The 18,347-nt window shown below is 49.4% G+C and overlaps 1 protein-coding gene across 12 annotated transcripts in view; it reads right to left on the bottom strand.

Moving 5' to 3' along the window:
- LOC126072303 (ultra-long-chain fatty acid omega-hydroxylase) overlaps positions 1-18,347 on the bottom strand; it is a 97,673-nt gene that overhangs the window by 33,003 nt on the left and 46,323 nt on the right. For 8 of the 12 annotated variants that reach the window (XM_049877263.1, XM_049877256.1, XM_049877251.1 and 5 more), the window contains 7 exons: positions 15,290-15,408; positions 13,509-13,830; positions 9,507-9,729; positions 7,491-7,635; positions 961-1,014; positions 718-845; positions 388-509 (listed from right to left, as the gene is read on the bottom strand). In XM_049877263.1, coding sequence (XP_049733220.1) covers positions 388-509; positions 718-845; positions 961-1,014; positions 7,491-7,635; positions 9,507-9,728 — 671 coding nt within the window. In that variant the 5' untranslated portion in view covers position 9,729; positions 13,509-13,830; positions 15,290-15,408. Of the gene's footprint in view, positions 1-387; positions 510-717; positions 846-960; positions 1,015-7,490; positions 7,636-9,506; positions 9,730-13,508; positions 13,831-14,164; positions 14,313-15,289; positions 15,426-18,347 lie in introns of all 12 variants that reach the window. The other 4 variants (XM_049877255.1, XM_049877253.1, XM_049877252.1 and 1 more) reach the window with 4 other exon arrangements.

Below are 18,347 nucleotides of genomic sequence, written 5' to 3'. Positions count from 1 at the left end.
TAAGTGCTACGGCTGCTAACCAAAGGGTCAGCAGTTCAAATCCACCAGGTGTTCCTTGGAAACTCTGTGGGGCAGTTCTCTCTGTCCTATAGGGTCGCTATGAGTCAGAATCGACTCGACTGCACCGGGTTTGGTTTTTTTTTGGTTTACTGTGAGCCAGGCACACATTGCCTCATTTAACTTGCCTGTGATCTCTATGGGGAAGGAATGATAATACCCATTTTTTAGATAAGGAAACTGAGGCTCAGAGAGGTGATGTCACCCTGTAAGTGCCAGAGCTAGAATACCAATAGTCCGGGGTTGCATAACACCTGGGAGTTTCCTTCATCCTCCCACCTCCTTGCCCCAGGGCAGCTGGCTCCATCTTCCCAAAGGAAGCACACTCACTCCTGGCAGTTGCTGTTGTAGCTGAAGACACATTTCTGAAGGCCGTCCAAAGTCATGAGGCTGATGTGCTCAAACATGTCGAGGGAGACCACTGAGCCCTCTGCCCGGCGCCGCCATTTGGCCTGGAAGAGAGACACACCATGGGGAACAGACATGGAGACCCCCCGACTGTGAGTCCAACTGACAATGACCCAGCAGTGTCCTCACGACAAGCCCAGTTTATAGATAAAGGAAGCGAGGCTCCCTGGCATCACACAACTTGCCCTCTAGTGGGAGCTTGGTCCCGTCTCGCCCCTGGGCCACCTCCTCCCCACAAGACCTGGAACTCACATGCATGATATCTGTGCACTGGTTGAAGATCTTCATGTAGGGCTTCAGGATGTCAAAGTGGAAGGCAGGTGTCAGCAGGCGGCGGTGGCGGCTCCACTTGTCACCTTTGCTGAGCAGCAGCCCATCCCCTGGACCCAGAGGACTGAAGTCAGGGGCCTCCCCTATGGCCTCAGAAGCCCTCCAAGGAACTCCATGCCCTGCCCACTCTTCTCTGAAGCCCCAGCCCACCCAGTCCTCGCTCACCCAGCCACGGTTTCAGGAAGCCATAGAAAAGGTCATCCTTGGGAGCGATGGCCGCTGTGAAGAGACAGAAGGCCCCAATCAGGGTTCTGAACCTTGACCTCTGCTTATGACCTCCTTTGGCCTCCTCTATGGGCTATTACTTCCCACTCCACCCCTCCAGGCCACACCTGCCCCAGAAAGAGCCTTCTAACATGCTTATCTGATTATGAGCCTCCTCTGCTCAAACACCTCCCAAGGTTCCCCATTGCCCTTGCAAAAAAATTTCAAGCTCAGCCTAGTATTAAAGGCACTACCCCATCTAGCCCCTGTCTGCCCCCGCCACCTAATCCTTCAGCCCACACCAGATAACCCTATCCTCCTTATGTGCTGCCTCTCACCACCAAACCTTTACCCAGGTTGTGCTCTCCACCCAGAATGGCCTTCCTCACCTGAGTCATCCCTTAACCCACCCCTCTCTTTTCTGCCATCACAAACCTCTGCTTGCCCCATCTGAATTACACCTCCGGTGCTCCCAGCCTCCAGCTTCACCCTCTCCAGATTGTCTTTCACGTGGCCTGGAGGAATCTTACCTGACTCTCAGATCTGACCATGTCCCTCCCTGCTCATACATATTCCATAGCTCCCCATTACTCCCAAGTACCAGCTTCTCAGCTTATCTTTCAAAGCCCTAGATGATCTACCCCTGTCCAGGCTTCTCTCAAGATTCCTGTCTCCTCCACTCCACTCACCCTTGGCATTCTAACATCACAAAACTTTTCTCAGCTCTTTGAAAAAGCCATGTTCTCTCTCTGCTCTGACTTTTTCCACCAGCTGCTCTCTCTGCTTCAAACATTCTTCGCTCCTCTTTCTGGTCTCGGCTTGAGTGCTGTCCCTCTCCCAATAATCAGTCTAGAGAAAATTCATCCAATTATAAGCCCCTTGAGGGTAGGAACCATATTGATCACTTCTATGTTAGTGCTAAATTGATTTTTTTGGAATGAATGAATCGATCAATCAAAGAACAGATGAATGAAAGAATAAATGGAGGGATGGGTGGATGGATGGGTGGAGAGATGGGTGGATCAAGAGGTAGATGGATGGAGGGGTGGATGGAGAGATGGATGGATGATGGATGGATGGAGAGAGGGAGGGATGGATGGAGGGACGGACGAATGGATGGATGGATGAGTGAATTCCACCTCTATGCATTGAACACATTTAGGATAGACTGAGCAGGGGCCTAGGAAGGAATTACCTGAAACACAAGTGATGTCACTTTTCCCTACAATATTACTCAGCCACCTACACACGCTCCCAGGAATTGGCCAACTGTGCTCAGTCATCTGGCCACTCCTTGTCCCATTCAACCTATCTCTTCTGCCGCCCTTCTGCACCCAACCCCTGATGGGCGATGCTGGGCTCCCAGATTACTCATTTTCTGGCCCTGCCCTTGAGGAGCTCCCACCTGGGGTGGGATAGGGAAGCAGAGATACACCATGCAATTATGCCAAGGGAGGCACAGGGAAAGGACTGCTGGAAATCAGGCCAAGCTTTCTGGAAGGGGCAGCACTGGAAAGGACAGTGGGTGTCCATCACTCCTCTTCTCTCTTCTGTCTCAGACATAGAGCTGGCCAATGGCTGTCCTGCTCAAACACCTTCCATGGCTCCCTAGTACACCGAGGATTAAAAAAAAAAACCCATTGCCATTGATTCCAACTCATGGTGACCCCATGTGTTACACAGTAGAAGTACTCTGTGGGGGTTTCTTGGCTATAATCTGGTGTAGTGGTTAAAAGCTACGGCTGCTAAAAAAAAAAAAAAAATTCGCAGTTCTAATCCATCAGCCACTCCTTGGAAACCCTATGGGGCAGTTCTACTCTGTCCTATAGGGTCACTATGAGTCAGAATCAACTCGACGGCAATGGGTCTGCATTTTTTCTCTTTTTTCTTAATCTTCATTGAAGCAGATCACCAGGCCTTTCTTCTATGGCACTGCTGGTGAGTTTGAACCACCAACCTTCAGGCTAGTAGCCAAGCGCAAACCATTTGTACCACCCAGGGGCCTTCTGTTGTTGTTGTTGGTAGGCGCCATCAAGTCGGTTCCGACTCATAGCAACCCTATGCACTACAGAACGAAACACTGCCCGGTCCTGCACCATCCTCACAATCGTTGTTATGCTTGAGCTCATTGTTGCAGCCACTGTGTCAATCCACCTCGTTGAGGGTCTTCCTCTTTTCCACTGACCCTGCACTCTGCCAAGCATGATGTCCTTCTCCAGGGACTGATCCAGGAACCTTCTAGCCACCCAAAAAAAAACCAAACCCATTGCCATTCAGTAGATTCCAACTCACAGCGACCCTATAGGACAGAGTAGAACTGCCCTATAGGGTTTCCAAGTAGCAGCTGGTGGATTCAAACAGCTGACCATTTGGCTAGCAACCGAACTCTTAACCACTGTGCCACCAAGGCTCCCTAGCCACGCTAGGTCATCTGAATTCCCCTGGTATTTTCACATGCCTGTTCCTTTGCGCCACATGGAACTTCTCGCCTGGCAAACTCCTATGCATCCTTCAAGGCCCATTTTCACTGATGCCTCCCCAGCTGAACCCTGGCTCTCCCATCTCAGGTCCGTCCTCCACTTCAGCCCTGACCACTCGATGCAGGAGTCTGTGTCCAGGCTGCCTGTCCCAACAATGTCCCCTTTAGTAAAAAGAAGACAGTCACATCTTTCTTGCAGGAGACTGCGGAAGGTAAGCCCCCACACCATCCAGCCTGGAGCAGCTATTGCATGGGAAGCTGCATATCACCGCAACTGAGAGCTTGGACTCTGGGCCAGCAGATTTGGGTTCAAACCCCAGCTCTGCCACTAACTACTTGGGTAAACTTGGGCACGTTACCATCCTGCCCCTTCATTTCCCCACCTGCCTAAGGAGGAGATACAAAAACCCTGCCTCACCCTGCATTCCTGTAAAGATTCCACGAGCTAATGTGTGCCTGGCACATGGTAACCAAAAAAACAAAAACAGTTGATGTCAAGTTGACCCCAACTCATGGCGACCCCATGTGTGTCCGCGTAGAACCGCACTCCATAGGGTTTTCAATGGCTATGACCTTTCAGAAGCAGGCTGCCAGACCTTTCTTCCAAGGCACCTCTGGGTGAATGTGAACTATCAACCTTTCAGTTAGTAGCTAAGTGCTTAACCATTTGCGCCACCCAGGGACTCCCTGGCACATGGTAGGTGTTCCCTAAATATTTGGGCACATAATCAACTGTTGGCTATGTTTATTACCATAATTATTGGTTACTGGCCTCAAGAACTTGTGAGATGAATATCTGGGTCCCCAGCTCACAGCAGGCCTGTATTAGTGGCAAATGAATGCATAAAAACAAGCTATAACTAGATACTTCCCTATCATGCTTCCTCTCGGGAAAGCATTTTACCTACTTTCTCCCACTAGTGCTGCCTATTCCAAATGTCCATTTGCAGATGGAGAAACTGAGGCTCAAAAAGGAGCTGTGCCTTGCTCAGGGTCACACAGCTGTCCAGGTTTAAGCCCAGAGCAGCAAGTCTTCCAGGTATGGCTCCCAGGTGGCCCCAGTGGGGGATGGAGTTAGATGATGTTACAGGTTGAATGATGTCCCCCCAAAATGTGTGTTGTAAATCCTAACCCTATACCTGTGTATGAAGAGCCCTGGTGGTACAGTGGTTAAGCGCTTGGCTGCTAACCAGAAAGTTGACAGTTGGAACCCACTAGCTGCTCTGCAGTAGAAAGATGTGGCGGTCTACTTCCATAAAGATTACAGCTTTGGAAACTCTACGGGGCAACTGCTGTCTCCCATGCTGTTATTGTTAGGTGCTGTCGAATTGCTTCTGACTCATAAAAACCAAATCCAAACTCATGGCCATCAAGTCGATTCCAACTAATAGCGACCCTATAGGGCAGAGGAGAACTGCCCCATATGGTTTCCAAGGAGCAGCAGGTGGATTTCGAACTGCTGACTTTTTGGTTAGCGGCCATGCTCCTAACCACTGCGCCATCAGGGCTCCATAGCAACCCTATATACAACAGAATGAAATGCTGCCTGGTCCTGCACCATCCTCACAATTGTTGCTGTGTTGCAGCCCATTGTTGCAGCCCATTGAGGATCCTCCACTGTCCTATAAAACCGAAACCAAACCTGTTGCTGTCAAGTCAATAGGGTCGCTATAAACCAGAATCCACTGGATGACACATAACAACATACCTGTGCGTGTAACCCCTTTTGGAAATAGGGTTTTCTTTGTTATGCTGATGAGGCCATAACAGTGTAAGGTGTGTCTTAAGCCAACAAATTTTGAGACATAAAAGAGCAGATTGTTGTTAGTTGCCATGGAGTTGATTCCGACTCATGGCAATCCATGTATGCAGAGATAGAACTGTGCTTCACAGGGTTTTCAAGGCTGCGACCCTTCGAAAGCAGATTGCCAGGACTTTCTTCCAAGATACCTCTAGGTGGGTTTGAACCACCAACCTTTCAACTAGTAGTCAAGCGCTTAACCATCTGTGTCACCCAGAGACTCCATAAAAGAGCGGATTGGGCATAGAAGAAGGCAGACACAGGTGGAAGACTGTCACTATCTGAAGACAAGGGAGGCAGACCAGTCTACAAGCCCAGGAAGCTAGAGAAGCTGAGACAAGGACCTTCCTCCAGAGCCAACAGAGAGAGCCTTCCCCTAGAGCTGGCACCCTAAATTCAGACTTCTAGCCTCCTAAACTGTGAGAAAATAAGTTTCTGTTCTCTAAAGGCACCCACTTGTGGTATTTCTACTATAGCAGCACTAGGCAACTGAGGCCACACCTTGGGGGCAGGCAGGAAGAAAGGGCGGGAGCACCTAGGACCAGCACACCTCACTCCAGAGTGCTTGTCCTGACTCAGCTGTACCCTCCCCTCCTAGATGTCGCCATCCTGCTCCTTGGGAGAGGCAGTGGATGTCTTGCCTGTCCTGGAGCAGGGAGAGGGCAGGAGGAAGCCAAAATTTCCTGGGCATTTAACTGCCAGGTCCACAATGGGAGCTCTACTTCCTGTCTCCTTGGAGTCCCATGCTGTGCAAAATGCTACTCAGGAAACTGATGCTCAAAGGAAGAAGGGGAAAAGAAAAAAGTATATGAAAAAAAACTGGCAAACTAGTTGTCATCAAGTCGATTCCAACTCATGGTGACCCAATGTGTATCAGAGTAGAACTTTGTGCCATAGTGTTATCAATGGCTGATCTTTCAAAAGTAGATCGCCAGGCCTTTACTCCAAGATGCCTCTGGGTAGACTCAGACCTCCAAACTTTTGGTCAGCAACCAAGTACATTAACCATTTGTACCACCCAGGAGCTCCATAAAAAAGGCAGAGGAGGAAAAGCACTTATTTAGCAACTACGCCCACTTCACAACTGCTCCATTTTACATGTCAGAAGCTGAGGCCCTGAGAGGTTAGATGAATTGTTAGGGTCACACAGCAAGTACATGCTGAAGCCAGAATTTGAACCCAACTCACTTAAAGCCCGGCCCGGGGCTCTTCCCACAACCTGGTGCCCATCCCTTGGGGGAATCACTTCTCCCCGGGTGTAGGTTTCCCCCTTTGCTCAATGGGCATAGTCATCCCTTCACAAAAGTAATAACAGGGGGCAAATAGGCATGGTGAGGGCATAGCTGGGAACGGAAGGACGGCAGCCCCTTCCTCTCTCGTGGCTTGTGAGTGCCAGCTTTGATGGTGGTCTCCAGAACTGTGTTTGTAGAGATCCTAAAATTCCTAGAGCTCTTTCTTTCCCATCCTTCCTCCCTTAAATGTCCCCCAATGCCCCTGGGAGTGTCCAGTCACCTGCTGGGCCACGCTGAGGACCCAGAGCCCCACCATCAAAGGGTTCCCAATTATGCGAACGGCAGAGTCAGATACAGACACACCCAGCCCTAAAGGGTTAGGACTGAAAATGGGAAAATCCAGAAGCAAGGAGCGATGGTCTGTCTAGGGGAACAGAGAAAGCTTCCTGGAGGATGGATCCCCAGAGCTGGGTGTTGAAGGCTTAGCCTTCCAAGCCCACAACAGCAGGTGTGTGTCCTGGGATGGGTGCCAATTTCAGAAGGGAGACGCTATTCTTCCATACCTCCCTCCCCGCCAGCCAGGGTCAGGCCAAGTGATTAAAGAAGTCTGTGGGCTGGGCTTCCAAGACCCTGGCCATAGTGGCAGTGTCAGAGCCCAAATGATGGAAGTGCCATGGCTTGGGATTGAGCAACACCCATTTAAAATCTTGAACAAACAATTGCCTATTCAGACACACTTGGCTCTGACTCCCAGGCATATGAGCATCCTCTCAAAGTTCCTGAAACTCTCAGACATTGTCACACCTTTGTTTATACTGTTCCCAACATCTGGACTGCCATCCCTGTTTGGTGAACTCCTACTCACACTTCAAAGCCCTACTCAAAAGGCCCTTCCTCTCAATAGCTCACCCTGCCTGGAAGTTTGGTGGACTCTGGGAGTTGAGGGTTCACACATCACTCAGGAACCCAGTTGGCCTACCTGAGGCACCCAACAGAGGCTTGATATAGTCGGGGTGCACTAGCACCACCAGCGGCAGAACAGGTCCCATCCATATAAGCAGTGCATGTCGCATGTCGTTCAGCAACTTTGTCTCATCTCGGAGGCCTGCCTCATTTGGAAGGTACTGTGGAGGGAGAGAAGGGCAGTAAGGGGGCACCCAGCCCCAGCTTCCCCCAAGTCCCTCAGTCCTGCCACCTCCCCTGCCCTTGAAGCAAACCTAAGAGTTGGGATTATCTCGGAATGAGGGGCTTAGGAAGGAAGGAGTTCCTCATCCTTCCTCCCACGGGGCCACCACTTACCAAGTTTTGCCCATTTGTGCCTGAATCTCCTTCTATCTTCCACCCCCAGCCCCAGCTCAGGCCTCACCCCCCTTCCCCCTGACGGATCATGGTTCAGCCTCCCCCGTGGGCTCCTGCCTCCAGTATTGGTCCCCCATCCTGGCCCCAGAGGAATTCTTGAATCAGACCATGTCCCTCCCCTGCTCACACACCCTCCATGGCTCTCCACTGCCATTCAGAGAAAATGCCAGCTCCTTAGCCTGGCCCACCCCCTCATCTATTCCACTATCCTGCTCTAGTCCCTCAGAAAGGCTTCTTGCTCCTGTAACAAGGCTCCGACTTCCCACCTCCATGACCTTTCCTGAAATTGTGCCCTCTTCCCAGGGTATCCTCTGCTAGATGAACTTCCACCAATTTTTCATGTCCCCTCACCGATACCCTTACTCCAGGGAACCCTCTATGGTTTTGATGGTGGTGCCAGAGCCAGTGGCCAGGCCCTGGGAGATTTTGAAGCTCAGCTTTGACCCTATGGGACCAGCCTACCTCCCAAGACCATGAGACCTGGGTGAGGCCACTTTCTTCCCTGGGTGTGGACAGGCTCAGAGCTGAGCATGACAGAGGATACACATGGGCCAGTTCATTCACTCACTCATTTGTTGATACATTCATTCAACAAATGCTGGGCCCTGTCACTGGCCAGGCAGTGGGCTAAGCCCCTTCTTCTTTGAGCTTTCCCCTAATTCTCACAGCTTGTGAAATGGAGATAAATTCTCCCCAAGTTACAGGTTCAATCTTTGGAGCTCAGAGAGGTTAAGTGACCTGACCAAGGACAAACAGCTGCTGCAGGTGGACCTGAACCTAGATCCATCTGATGTTGAGCCTGCAGCTCTTCTGCCTCACAGAGCACAGAAGTTACAAGCAAAGGTTTTGGAGCTGAATGAATTAATATATTGCAAAGTGCCTAGAATAATACTTGGCGTTTGTTGTGTTGTTAGCTACTGTGTGGAGTTGGCTCCCGACACATGGCGACCCCATGCACGACGGAGTGAAACATTGCCTAGTCCTGAGCCATCCCCGTGGTTGGTTTTGGATCAGGCTGCTGTGATCCATAAGGTTTTCACTGGCTGATTTTTTGAAAGTCAATTGCCAGGCCTTTCTTCCTAGTCTGCCTTAGTCTGGAAGCTCCCCTGAAACCTGTTCAACATCATAGCAACATACAAGCCTCCACTGACAGATGGGGGGTGGCTGTACCTGAGGTGCACTGGTCAGGAATGGAAGCGAGATCTCCCACACGAAAAGGTGTACATTTTCCCACAGAACCACCACTGTCCCCACTTGGCACATTAAGGGTGTTACATAAGATAAAAGGTCAAATGCAAGGAAAGTAGTGGGGATCTGACCTGGGACCATGGCATTAAAGTGAGGGAGAGTAGAACCATGGTGGGGGTGGGAATGGAGCAACAAAATCTACAGGGAGGATCACAGGGATTCCAGATCCCAAACCACACTGTGCTGGTGCTACAGTGGTCATCTGGAGTTACAGACAGAACCCTTCAGTAAACTGCTTACCGCCTCTGAGCCTCAGTCTTCTATCCTGTAAAATGGGTCTGCTCATGGCCTCAACCAGAGTTATCAATTGTGCTTCCAGAAGCCAGCAGGCCCATCGTCATCCTCACTGGATACCCGGGACCTGCCCAGCCCACCTGCCCACACTCACCATGCCCAGATGGCCCAGCAGCCAGTTGCGCCGCGGCGGCTGGGGGAAGCAGCGCAGGCGGCGGCAGGTGACATAGAAGTGCCTGCAGACACACAGGAACTGCAGCAGCAGGCGGAAGAGGAAGAAGAGCAGGGAGAGAAGGATCACGGACATGGCATACAGGCGGAACATCGTCTTCTCGAGCCCCAGCAGGCACAGCAGGTGATCCGTAATGGGCAGCATCCTGGGGGTCACAGGGAGGGGGGGTCAATGCTGGCAGGAACCTCATGCGCCATGGACACGGTGACCCATATGCTGAAGTGCACAGAAGGTGCTCAAACATGTGAGTCTCAGGCACCACAGACACCTCTCCTACCCCCAAATGCTGTGGGTGACCAATCCATACCCCCTCAGCCTTGACCTCTGCAAGGCACACCTCCTGGCTTCTCTACCTGAGGGCTTGCTTTTCCTATGCACACCTGGCCAGAAGCATTGGGAAGTTAAGAACCTACTAAGGAAGCAGCTCTCAACCAATGTCAATGAAGCTGGTGGATAAATACCCCAGTTCCCTCTCCTCTCAGTGGGACCAGTCTGAGGTGTATGCGTTATCCTGGCTCCCAGGTTTCCCCAGTGGGATTAAGCTCCAATTACCCACAGTTGAAACTTTCTCTACTGGCTGCCTTCTTTCTCCTGTCTCACTTCTCTTCTCCTTTACTTGTATTATCTGTGACTACTTCCCAAATAAACTGTTGTTGTTGCTGTTAGTTGTGGGCTAATCTAACTCACAATGACCCTACATTTGTCAGAGTAGAACTGTGCTCCACAGGGTTTTTTTTTTTTTTAATTTATTCATTGTGGTTTAAGTGAAAGTTTACAAATCAAGTCAGTCTCTCATACAAAAAGTTATACACATCTTGCTATGTACTCATAGCTGCTCTCCCCCTAATGAGCAGCACATTCCTCCTCTCCACCCTATATTCCCTGTGCCCATTCAAACAGCTCCTATACCCCTCTCCCTTCTCATCTCGCCTCCAGACAGGAGTTGCCCACATAGTCTCATGTGTCTCCTTGAGCCAAGAAGCTTACTCCTCACCAGTATCATTATCTATCTTATAGTTCAGTCCAACCCATCTGGAGAATTGGCTTTGGGGATGGTCCCAATCTTGGGCTAACAAAGGGTCCAGGGACCATAACCTCCAGGGTCCCTCAAGTCTCAGTCAGACCACTAAGCCTGGTCTTTTTATGAGAATTTGGGGTCTGCATCCCACTGTTCTCCTGCTCCCTCAGGGATTCTCTGTTGTGTTCCCTGTCAGAGCAGTCATTGGTGGTAGCCCGGCCATCTAGTTCTTCAGGTCTCAAGCTGCTGGAGTCTCTGCTTTATGTGGCTCTTTCTGTCTCTTGGGCTCATCCTTACCATGCGTCTTTGGTGTTCTTCATTCTCGCTTGTTCCAGGTGGGTTGAGACCAATTGATGCATCTTAGATGGCCACTTGCTAGTGTTTAAGACCCCAGACGCCTCTCACCAAAGTGGGATGCAGAACGTTTTCTTGATACATTTTGTTATGCCAACTGACCTAGATGTCCCCCAAAATCATGGTCCCCAGACCCCCATCCCTGCTAGTCTGGCCTTCAAAGCATTCTGTTGTATTCAGGACACTTAGCTTTTAGTTTAGTCCAGTTGTACTGACCTCTCCTGTATTGTGTGTTGTCTTTCCCTTCACCTAAAATTGTTCTGGTCAGCTATCCCCACCCTCATAATCATCAGAGAATATTTTCTTCTGTGTTTAAACTTTTTGTAGATTCTTATAGTAATAGCCTCATACAATACATTTGCCCTTTTGCAACTGACTAACTTCACTCAGCATAATACCTTCCAGATTCCTCCATGTTAGCTCCACGGAGTTTTCAACGGCTGATTTTTCAGAAGGAGATCACCAGGCCTTTCTTCAAAGGCACCTCTGGATGGATTTGAATTGCCAAACTTTCAGTTAGCAGCCAAGCACACTAACCATCTGCACCACCCGGGGACTCCAGAACCATTTGCTGTCAGTCAACTCTGACTCGCAGCAATCCTATGTGCATCAGAGTAGAACTACACTCCGTGGGGTTTTCAAGGTTGTGACCTTTTGGAAGCAGGTTGCTGGGCCTTTCCTCTGAGGTACCTCTGGGTGGGCTCAAACCACCAACCTTTCAACTAGTAGTCAAGCACTTAACTGTTGGCACCACACAAGGACTCCTCCAAATAAACTACTTGCACTCAAATCCTTGATTTAGGGTCTGCTCCTGGAGGAGCCAAAATTGAGCGATAGGTAACAATAATAATAAAACAGTGAATGTGTACGGAGCATGCATGGTGTTCTGTGCACCATGCTCAGGGTGGTCATGGAAACTTAAGCCAGTCCCGGGAGGTAGGTATCATTATTCTCCCCATTTTTCAGATAAGGAAGCTGGCTATTAACTCGGTTCCTTGAACTCAAGGGAGACAAGAGTTGGAAGAGACCTCCCTCAGTCTCCACTAGAACCCAAGCTCGATCACCTTGATTTTCGCCACAAGTCTCAGCCAGCCCCAAAAAGATTTCTGAGAATGGTTGGATCCTGCCATCATACCTCCTCTCCATCCAGTCCTCCTAGCCAAGGGCCCCCAGTTCCCTCTGCACTCCCCCCTCCCTGAGCAACACAGCTAAAAGGACACCTGCACTCTAGGACCTCACCTGAGCCCTCAGTCCCCACGCACTCCTGCATGATGCCCCCCTAACTAGGAGCCCTAAGCTTAGGCCCACCGGTTCTTCCACCAGCTGATGTCAAACCACATTATCCAGGCAGAAGAAAGGACATTTCTATTTGTTACTGCATCCTGAGAAAACAGCTGGGTGAGTCCTCGTTGAATTTGGAGAGCCCAGTTGGAGTGGTCTGACTTCTAACACAGACTACATAGTGTAGACGATATTCCCTTTGGGAGGTCAGGGCAGGGGTAGGGTGTGGGAATAGGCAACCTTCCAATATGATTTGTCTAAGGGAGCTCTGGTAGTGCAGTGGTTAAGCACGCAGCTGTTAACCGAGGAGCCAACAGTTTAAACCCACCAGCCACTGAGTGGGACAAAGATATGCCAGCCTGCTTCTGTAAAGATTTACAGCCTTGGAAACCCTATGGGACAGTTCTACTTTGTCCTGTAGGGTCACTATGAGTCAGAATCAACTCTACGGGAACAAGTTTGAGGTTTTTAGGAATGATTTGTCCTAGGAGTTCCTAGGCAGTGTAAATAGTTAACGTGCACGAGTGATAACCGAAAATTGGAGGTTTGAGTCCACCCAGAGGCTCCTTGGAAGAAAGACTTGGTAATCTAGTTCCAAAAGATCATCCACTGAATACCCTGTGGAGCACAGTTCTACTCTGACACACATGGAGTCATCATAAATCGAAGGTGCCTCAACGGCGAACGGTTCGGTTAGTTTTTCTTTTTTTTTTTAATGATTCACCCACGCTATCCTGGGGAAGCCAGCTAGCAATTACTACTAACAATGTGACCTTTTCCTAAATGTTTCCACACGCCAGGCCCTTTCGCAAATATTCTACATTCATTTATTCGGTATTCAGTCAGCAAATATTTTTTGAGCCCCTCTTATGTGTCTCTAGGTCCCTGGGTGGCACCAACGGTAGGTACTTCACGATTAGGTTGGAAGTTCAAACCCTTCCAGCGGTACCACAGAAGAAAGGCCTGGTGATCTGCTTCTGTGAGATTACAACCAAGAAACCTCTACGGAGCAGTTCTACTCTGTAACACATGGGGTCACCACGAGTCAGAATGGACTGGGCTGCAGTGGGTTTTGGTCCTATGTGTCTGACTCTGTTCTAGGCTTTGGGGTGTAGTGTTAGTAGAACAGACATGGTCCCTGCCCCAGTGGGGGAGACCATTAACAGACAAAGACAGGATATAACATGTGAGGGAGGGAAGTAGGGAATCATAGGCTAAATAACAACACCCCCAAATATCAGTTCTTAACCCCTGGGTCCTGTAAATGTTACCTTATATGGCAAAGTCTTTGCAGATGTGATTAAGGATCTTGAGATAATGGGGAGATGATCCTGGATTATCCACTGAGCCCCGAATGTAATTACAAGTGTCTTTACAAGAAGGAGGCTGGACACAGACACAGAGGAGAAGGCAATGTGACAATGGACACGGAGATGGGAGCGATGCAGCCGCAAGCCCCGGAATGCCTGGATCCCCCAGGAGCTGGGAGAGGCAAGAAAGGATTCTCCTCCAGAGTCTTCAGAGAGGGCATGGCTCCACTGACACCATGATTTTGGTCCTGTGGAACTGATGTTGAACTTCTGGCCTCCAGAACTGTGAGAGAACAAACTTACGTTGTTTTATCATTAAACATTACCTGTTCGTGGACCTTTGTTACAGCATCCACAAGAAATTAATACATAGGGTAAGTGGATGGAAGGTAATTATTTTAGTGGTCCAGGAGGGCCTCTCTGCAAAGGGGTATCTAGACAGGGAACTGAGGGAAGTAAGGAACCTAAATGAGGGGGGCTTTTTTGTTAAATGCATGCGCACATACTCATACATACACATGCATAAATGCACACACACACTCGTTCATGCACACGTGCACATAAACACATGCGCACGCATGCACGCACACCATAAGCAGCTGGGTTCTAATCCTGACCTCTCCAGTGACTGGCTGTGTGGCCTGGGCCCCAGTTTCTCCATCTGACCTGCGAGTGGCTGTAAAAGGTGATCTCTGAGCTCCATTCCGGTGTGAACTTTCCTGCATATGGCCCACTGGGGGTCACCACCTTGGCAGGCACCAGACCCTCCAGGAAAGACAGTCAGCATGTTCAGGCAGCAGGGGGGCATGTAGAACACCCCACAACCCTGAGGCACCTGACTGCAGTCTGGCTCCCACCCCACCCACCACGGTCATCTTCTTCCAGCCCTGTCAGTTCCCTGCTCAAACACCCTTTGTGGCCCCCAGTCCCCTCAGCCTGGTGTTCATGCCCTTCAGGACCTCACATGCTCGGGCCCCACTCCAGCACGTGGCTCTATCTTCTCCACCTGCTCTAAAGACCCCTTTTTCTTCACCCAATTGGTAGATGTTGAAGTTCCTTAGAGCTGGGTCATCTCTTCTCCTTCTGCACACACCTCCTCCTGGAGACCCTACCCCCCCTACCTCTGCAGAGACCCCACCCCCCCCCGCCCCATGTACCTCCAAGTCTCAGGAACCAGCACTGAGTGCTCACCTGATATCTCCTGGGGCAACCCCTAGGCCCTTAGACTCAGCATGTCTCAAGCAAAACCCAGCTTTATCCCCAAAGCTGCCCTTCACCTCACCTCCTTCCTCCCTCTTTTCTCCTCACATTCATTCTGTTGCCAGGTTCTGCCAGTTGTCTATCCTAAATCGTTCTTCTCCAAGCTTATCAACCCAGCCCTCATCAGGCCACCATGAAGTAGCCTCCTTCCTGGTCTCCCCAGTTCCATCCTTGCTTCCCCCGACTATCCATTCTCCACACAGCAGCCTGAGGGACCTTCCTAAAATTAAACCAGATCTGATCATAAAAATAGAAAATAACAGGTGTTGGTGAGAATGTGGAGAGATTGGAACCCTCATCCATTGCTGGTGGGAATGCAAACTGGTACAGCCACTGTGCAAAACAGTTGGGCAGTTCCTCAAAAAGTTGAACACAGAATTACCATGTGATCTGGCAATCCCAATCCTAGGTATCGAACCAGAAGAAATAAAAGCAAGAACACAAACAGAAACATGTATGCCATTGTTCATTGCAGCACTTACCACAATAGCCAAAAGGTAGGAACAACCAAATGTCCACCAACAGATGAACGAGCAAAATGCGCTCCAGCCACACAATGGAGTTTCCTCAGCCGTAACTAGAAGTGAAGTTCTCACACCTGCTACAACATAGATGAACCTTGAAAACATGATGCTGAGTGACATAAGTTTGTCACATAAGGACTATGATCCCACTTGTTAAAAAAATAAGCAAATGTGTAGAAATAAGCAAAGATAATTAGTGATTACTAGCGGGGAGATCAAAGACCGCAGCCTTCAGTATGGATTACAACTCAACATAAAGAAAACAAAAATCCTCAAAATGGGACCAATAAGCAACATAAATGGAGAAAAGATTGAAGTTATAAAGGATTTCATTTTACTTGGATCCACAACACCATGGAAGCAGCAGTCAAGAAATCAAAAGATGCATTGCATTGGGCAAACCTGCTGCCAAAGACCTCTTTAAAGTGTTGAAAAGCAAAGATGTCACCTTGAGGACTGAGGTGCATCTGACCCAAGCCATGGTATTTTCAGTGGCCTCATATGCATGTGAAAGCTGGAAAATGAGTAAGGAAGACCAAGGAAGAATTGATGCATTTAAATTATGGTATTGGTGAAGAATATTGAATATACTATGGACTGCCAGAAGAACGAACAAATCTGTCTTGGAAGAAGTACAGCCAGAATGCTTATTAGAAACAAGGATGGCGAGACTTCATCTTACATACTTTGGTCATGTTATCAGGAGAGAACAATCCCTGGAAAAGGACACTGTGACGGTTAAGATTGTGTGTCAGCTTAGCTGGGCCATGATTCTCAGTGGTTTGGCAGTTGTATAATGTTGTGATCACTTCCCTGTTGAAATCTGATATATGATCACCCCCACAGTAGAACCTGCAGATTGGTACCAACGGGGATGCGGCATGTGGCAGCTCACCACCCCCTCAGCCTTCATCTGAGGCTGCTCTCTGCCCTCGGCAGACTATTTCCTTCCTGCTGCCTTGCCAGGCCTTCTGCCTGGTTCTGGATCCTGCAGCTGCCTCTTGTTCATCTGACCTCCAGTTCTGGGGACTTGAGCTAACAGCTTACTTCATGATCTTGGGGTTCATCAGTCTTCACAGCCTGTGAGCAAGAGTCCTGCTCTACAACCTGCTAATCTTGGGTTCACCAGCCCCTGCAGCTCTATGAATCAGGAGAAGCCATGCAGTCTTGCCTGCCAATCTTGGGATTCATCAAACTTCACAGCCTGTGAGCAAGAGCCCTGCTCTCCAACCTGCTGGTCTTGGGTTCACCAGCCTCTGCAGCTACGTGAATCAGGATAAACCTCTGTCCTGATCCACGGACTTGGGCTGTTCCAGCCTCTAAAATCTCATGAGCTGTTTCCTTGATATAAATATATATATATATATAACCTATACATATATTATGCTTTACTGGTTTTGCTTCTCTAGAGAACCCAGCCTAAGATAGAAAATGTGCTTGGTAAAGTAGAGGATCAGTGAAAAAGAGGAAGACACTCAACGAGATGGATCAACACAGTGGCTATAAAAATGGGCTCAAACATAGCAATGATCGTGAGGATGGTGCAGGACTGGGCAATGTTTTGTTCCGTTGTACATAAGGTTGCTGTGAGTCAGAACCGACCCAACGCACCTAACAACAACAACAACAGTGGGAGGGAGGGGGAAAGGAGGAGTCATTGCTTAGGGAGCACCGAGCTTCTGTTAATGGTGGTACAATAATTTGGAAAAGGATAGCGAGAATGATCGCACAACTTGAAGAATGTAATCAATGTCACTGAATTGTACGTGTAGAAATTGTTGAACTGGCAAAAGTTTTGTTATATATATTTTTACCACAATAAAAAAATTAAAAATAAAGAGATGCAGTCAAAGAAAAAAATTAAACCAGATCATGATGCTTTCCTGTTCAAAATCCTTCTATGGCTCCCCCTTACACCCTGAATAAATTCAGGCTCCTCACCTGGAGCAACGCCCTGTGTGGTCTGATCTCTGCTGACCTCTCCAATTCCACCTCCCACCCTCACTCCCACACTATTCCCTCTCTCAATCAACTCCAGCCACTCCTCCAACTCCTCTGGATGTTCCTTGGATAGGCCAGGCTCATTCCCATCTTGGAGTCTTTGGGCGTGCTGTTCCCTCCCTCCTGCGTGGATCTCCCCCAGCTCTGCCTATGCCAGCTCCTCTCCATCCTTCAGGCCCCAGCTCTGCCTCAATTGTCCATTTCTGTCTTTCACAGTTGGCTGCCCCCTCCCTCATGCTAGGAGAAGAATGATTGAGCTCCTGCTGTATGCAGTGTCTTTTACAGTCACTTATTTCCTCTTCCCAGTAACCCTGGGAGGCCTCTGGATGGAGTCACAGCACCCACACCCAGAAAAAGCCCAGGTGAAATTCTGACACAGGAAATGCCTTCCTAAAGGACTGAGATGGGAAGGAACTGGGGCAAGAGAAACTGCAGCCCCTGGAGAAGGAGTCCTTGCTCCTGGTGGGTGGATGGGGAGGGTCAGGAATGGGAGAGGTGCCCACCTCACCCCCCTGCACACACTCACACACACACACGCATGAACTCACACATTCATGTACACACATTCACACTTACACACAAACACACACATGCACGCACGTGTACACATATGCACTAATACATGCAGGTACATGCACACACATTCACATACACCATAGGCTGCTGAGCATACGCTGGGGTCCCCAGCAGAAACTCTCCCTGGGAGCCTCAGGCTTCTCATCTCAAAGTAGGGATAATAGCAAGAGAGTCACTGGATGCTCACAGGAGAAGCTCAGTAAACGGGTACACTGGTGGAGTCCTCTGCTTTCTGCGGCTGAATTCCTCCACACCCCCCAACAAGCTTGGTTATGTCTGACACCCCCAGAAGCCACTGTGGAAAGAGTTTGGTGGGTCCTCAAAAAGTGAAACATAGTTACCATATGACCCAGCAATTCCACTCCTAGGGATACACCCAAAATGACTGAAGGCAAAGACTCAGACAGATACATGTATCCAATGTTCATTGCAGCACTAT

The sequence above is a fragment of the Elephas maximus genome, chromosome 3 (assembly GCF_024166365.1).
Source record: "Elephas maximus indicus isolate mEleMax1 chromosome 3, mEleMax1 primary haplotype, whole genome shotgun sequence".
NCBI lineage: Eukaryota > Metazoa > Chordata > Mammalia > Proboscidea > Elephantidae > Elephas > Elephas maximus.
The sequence above is the reverse complement of the archived record's forward strand: the minus strand, read 5'-3'. Positions and strand labels throughout refer to the sequence as shown.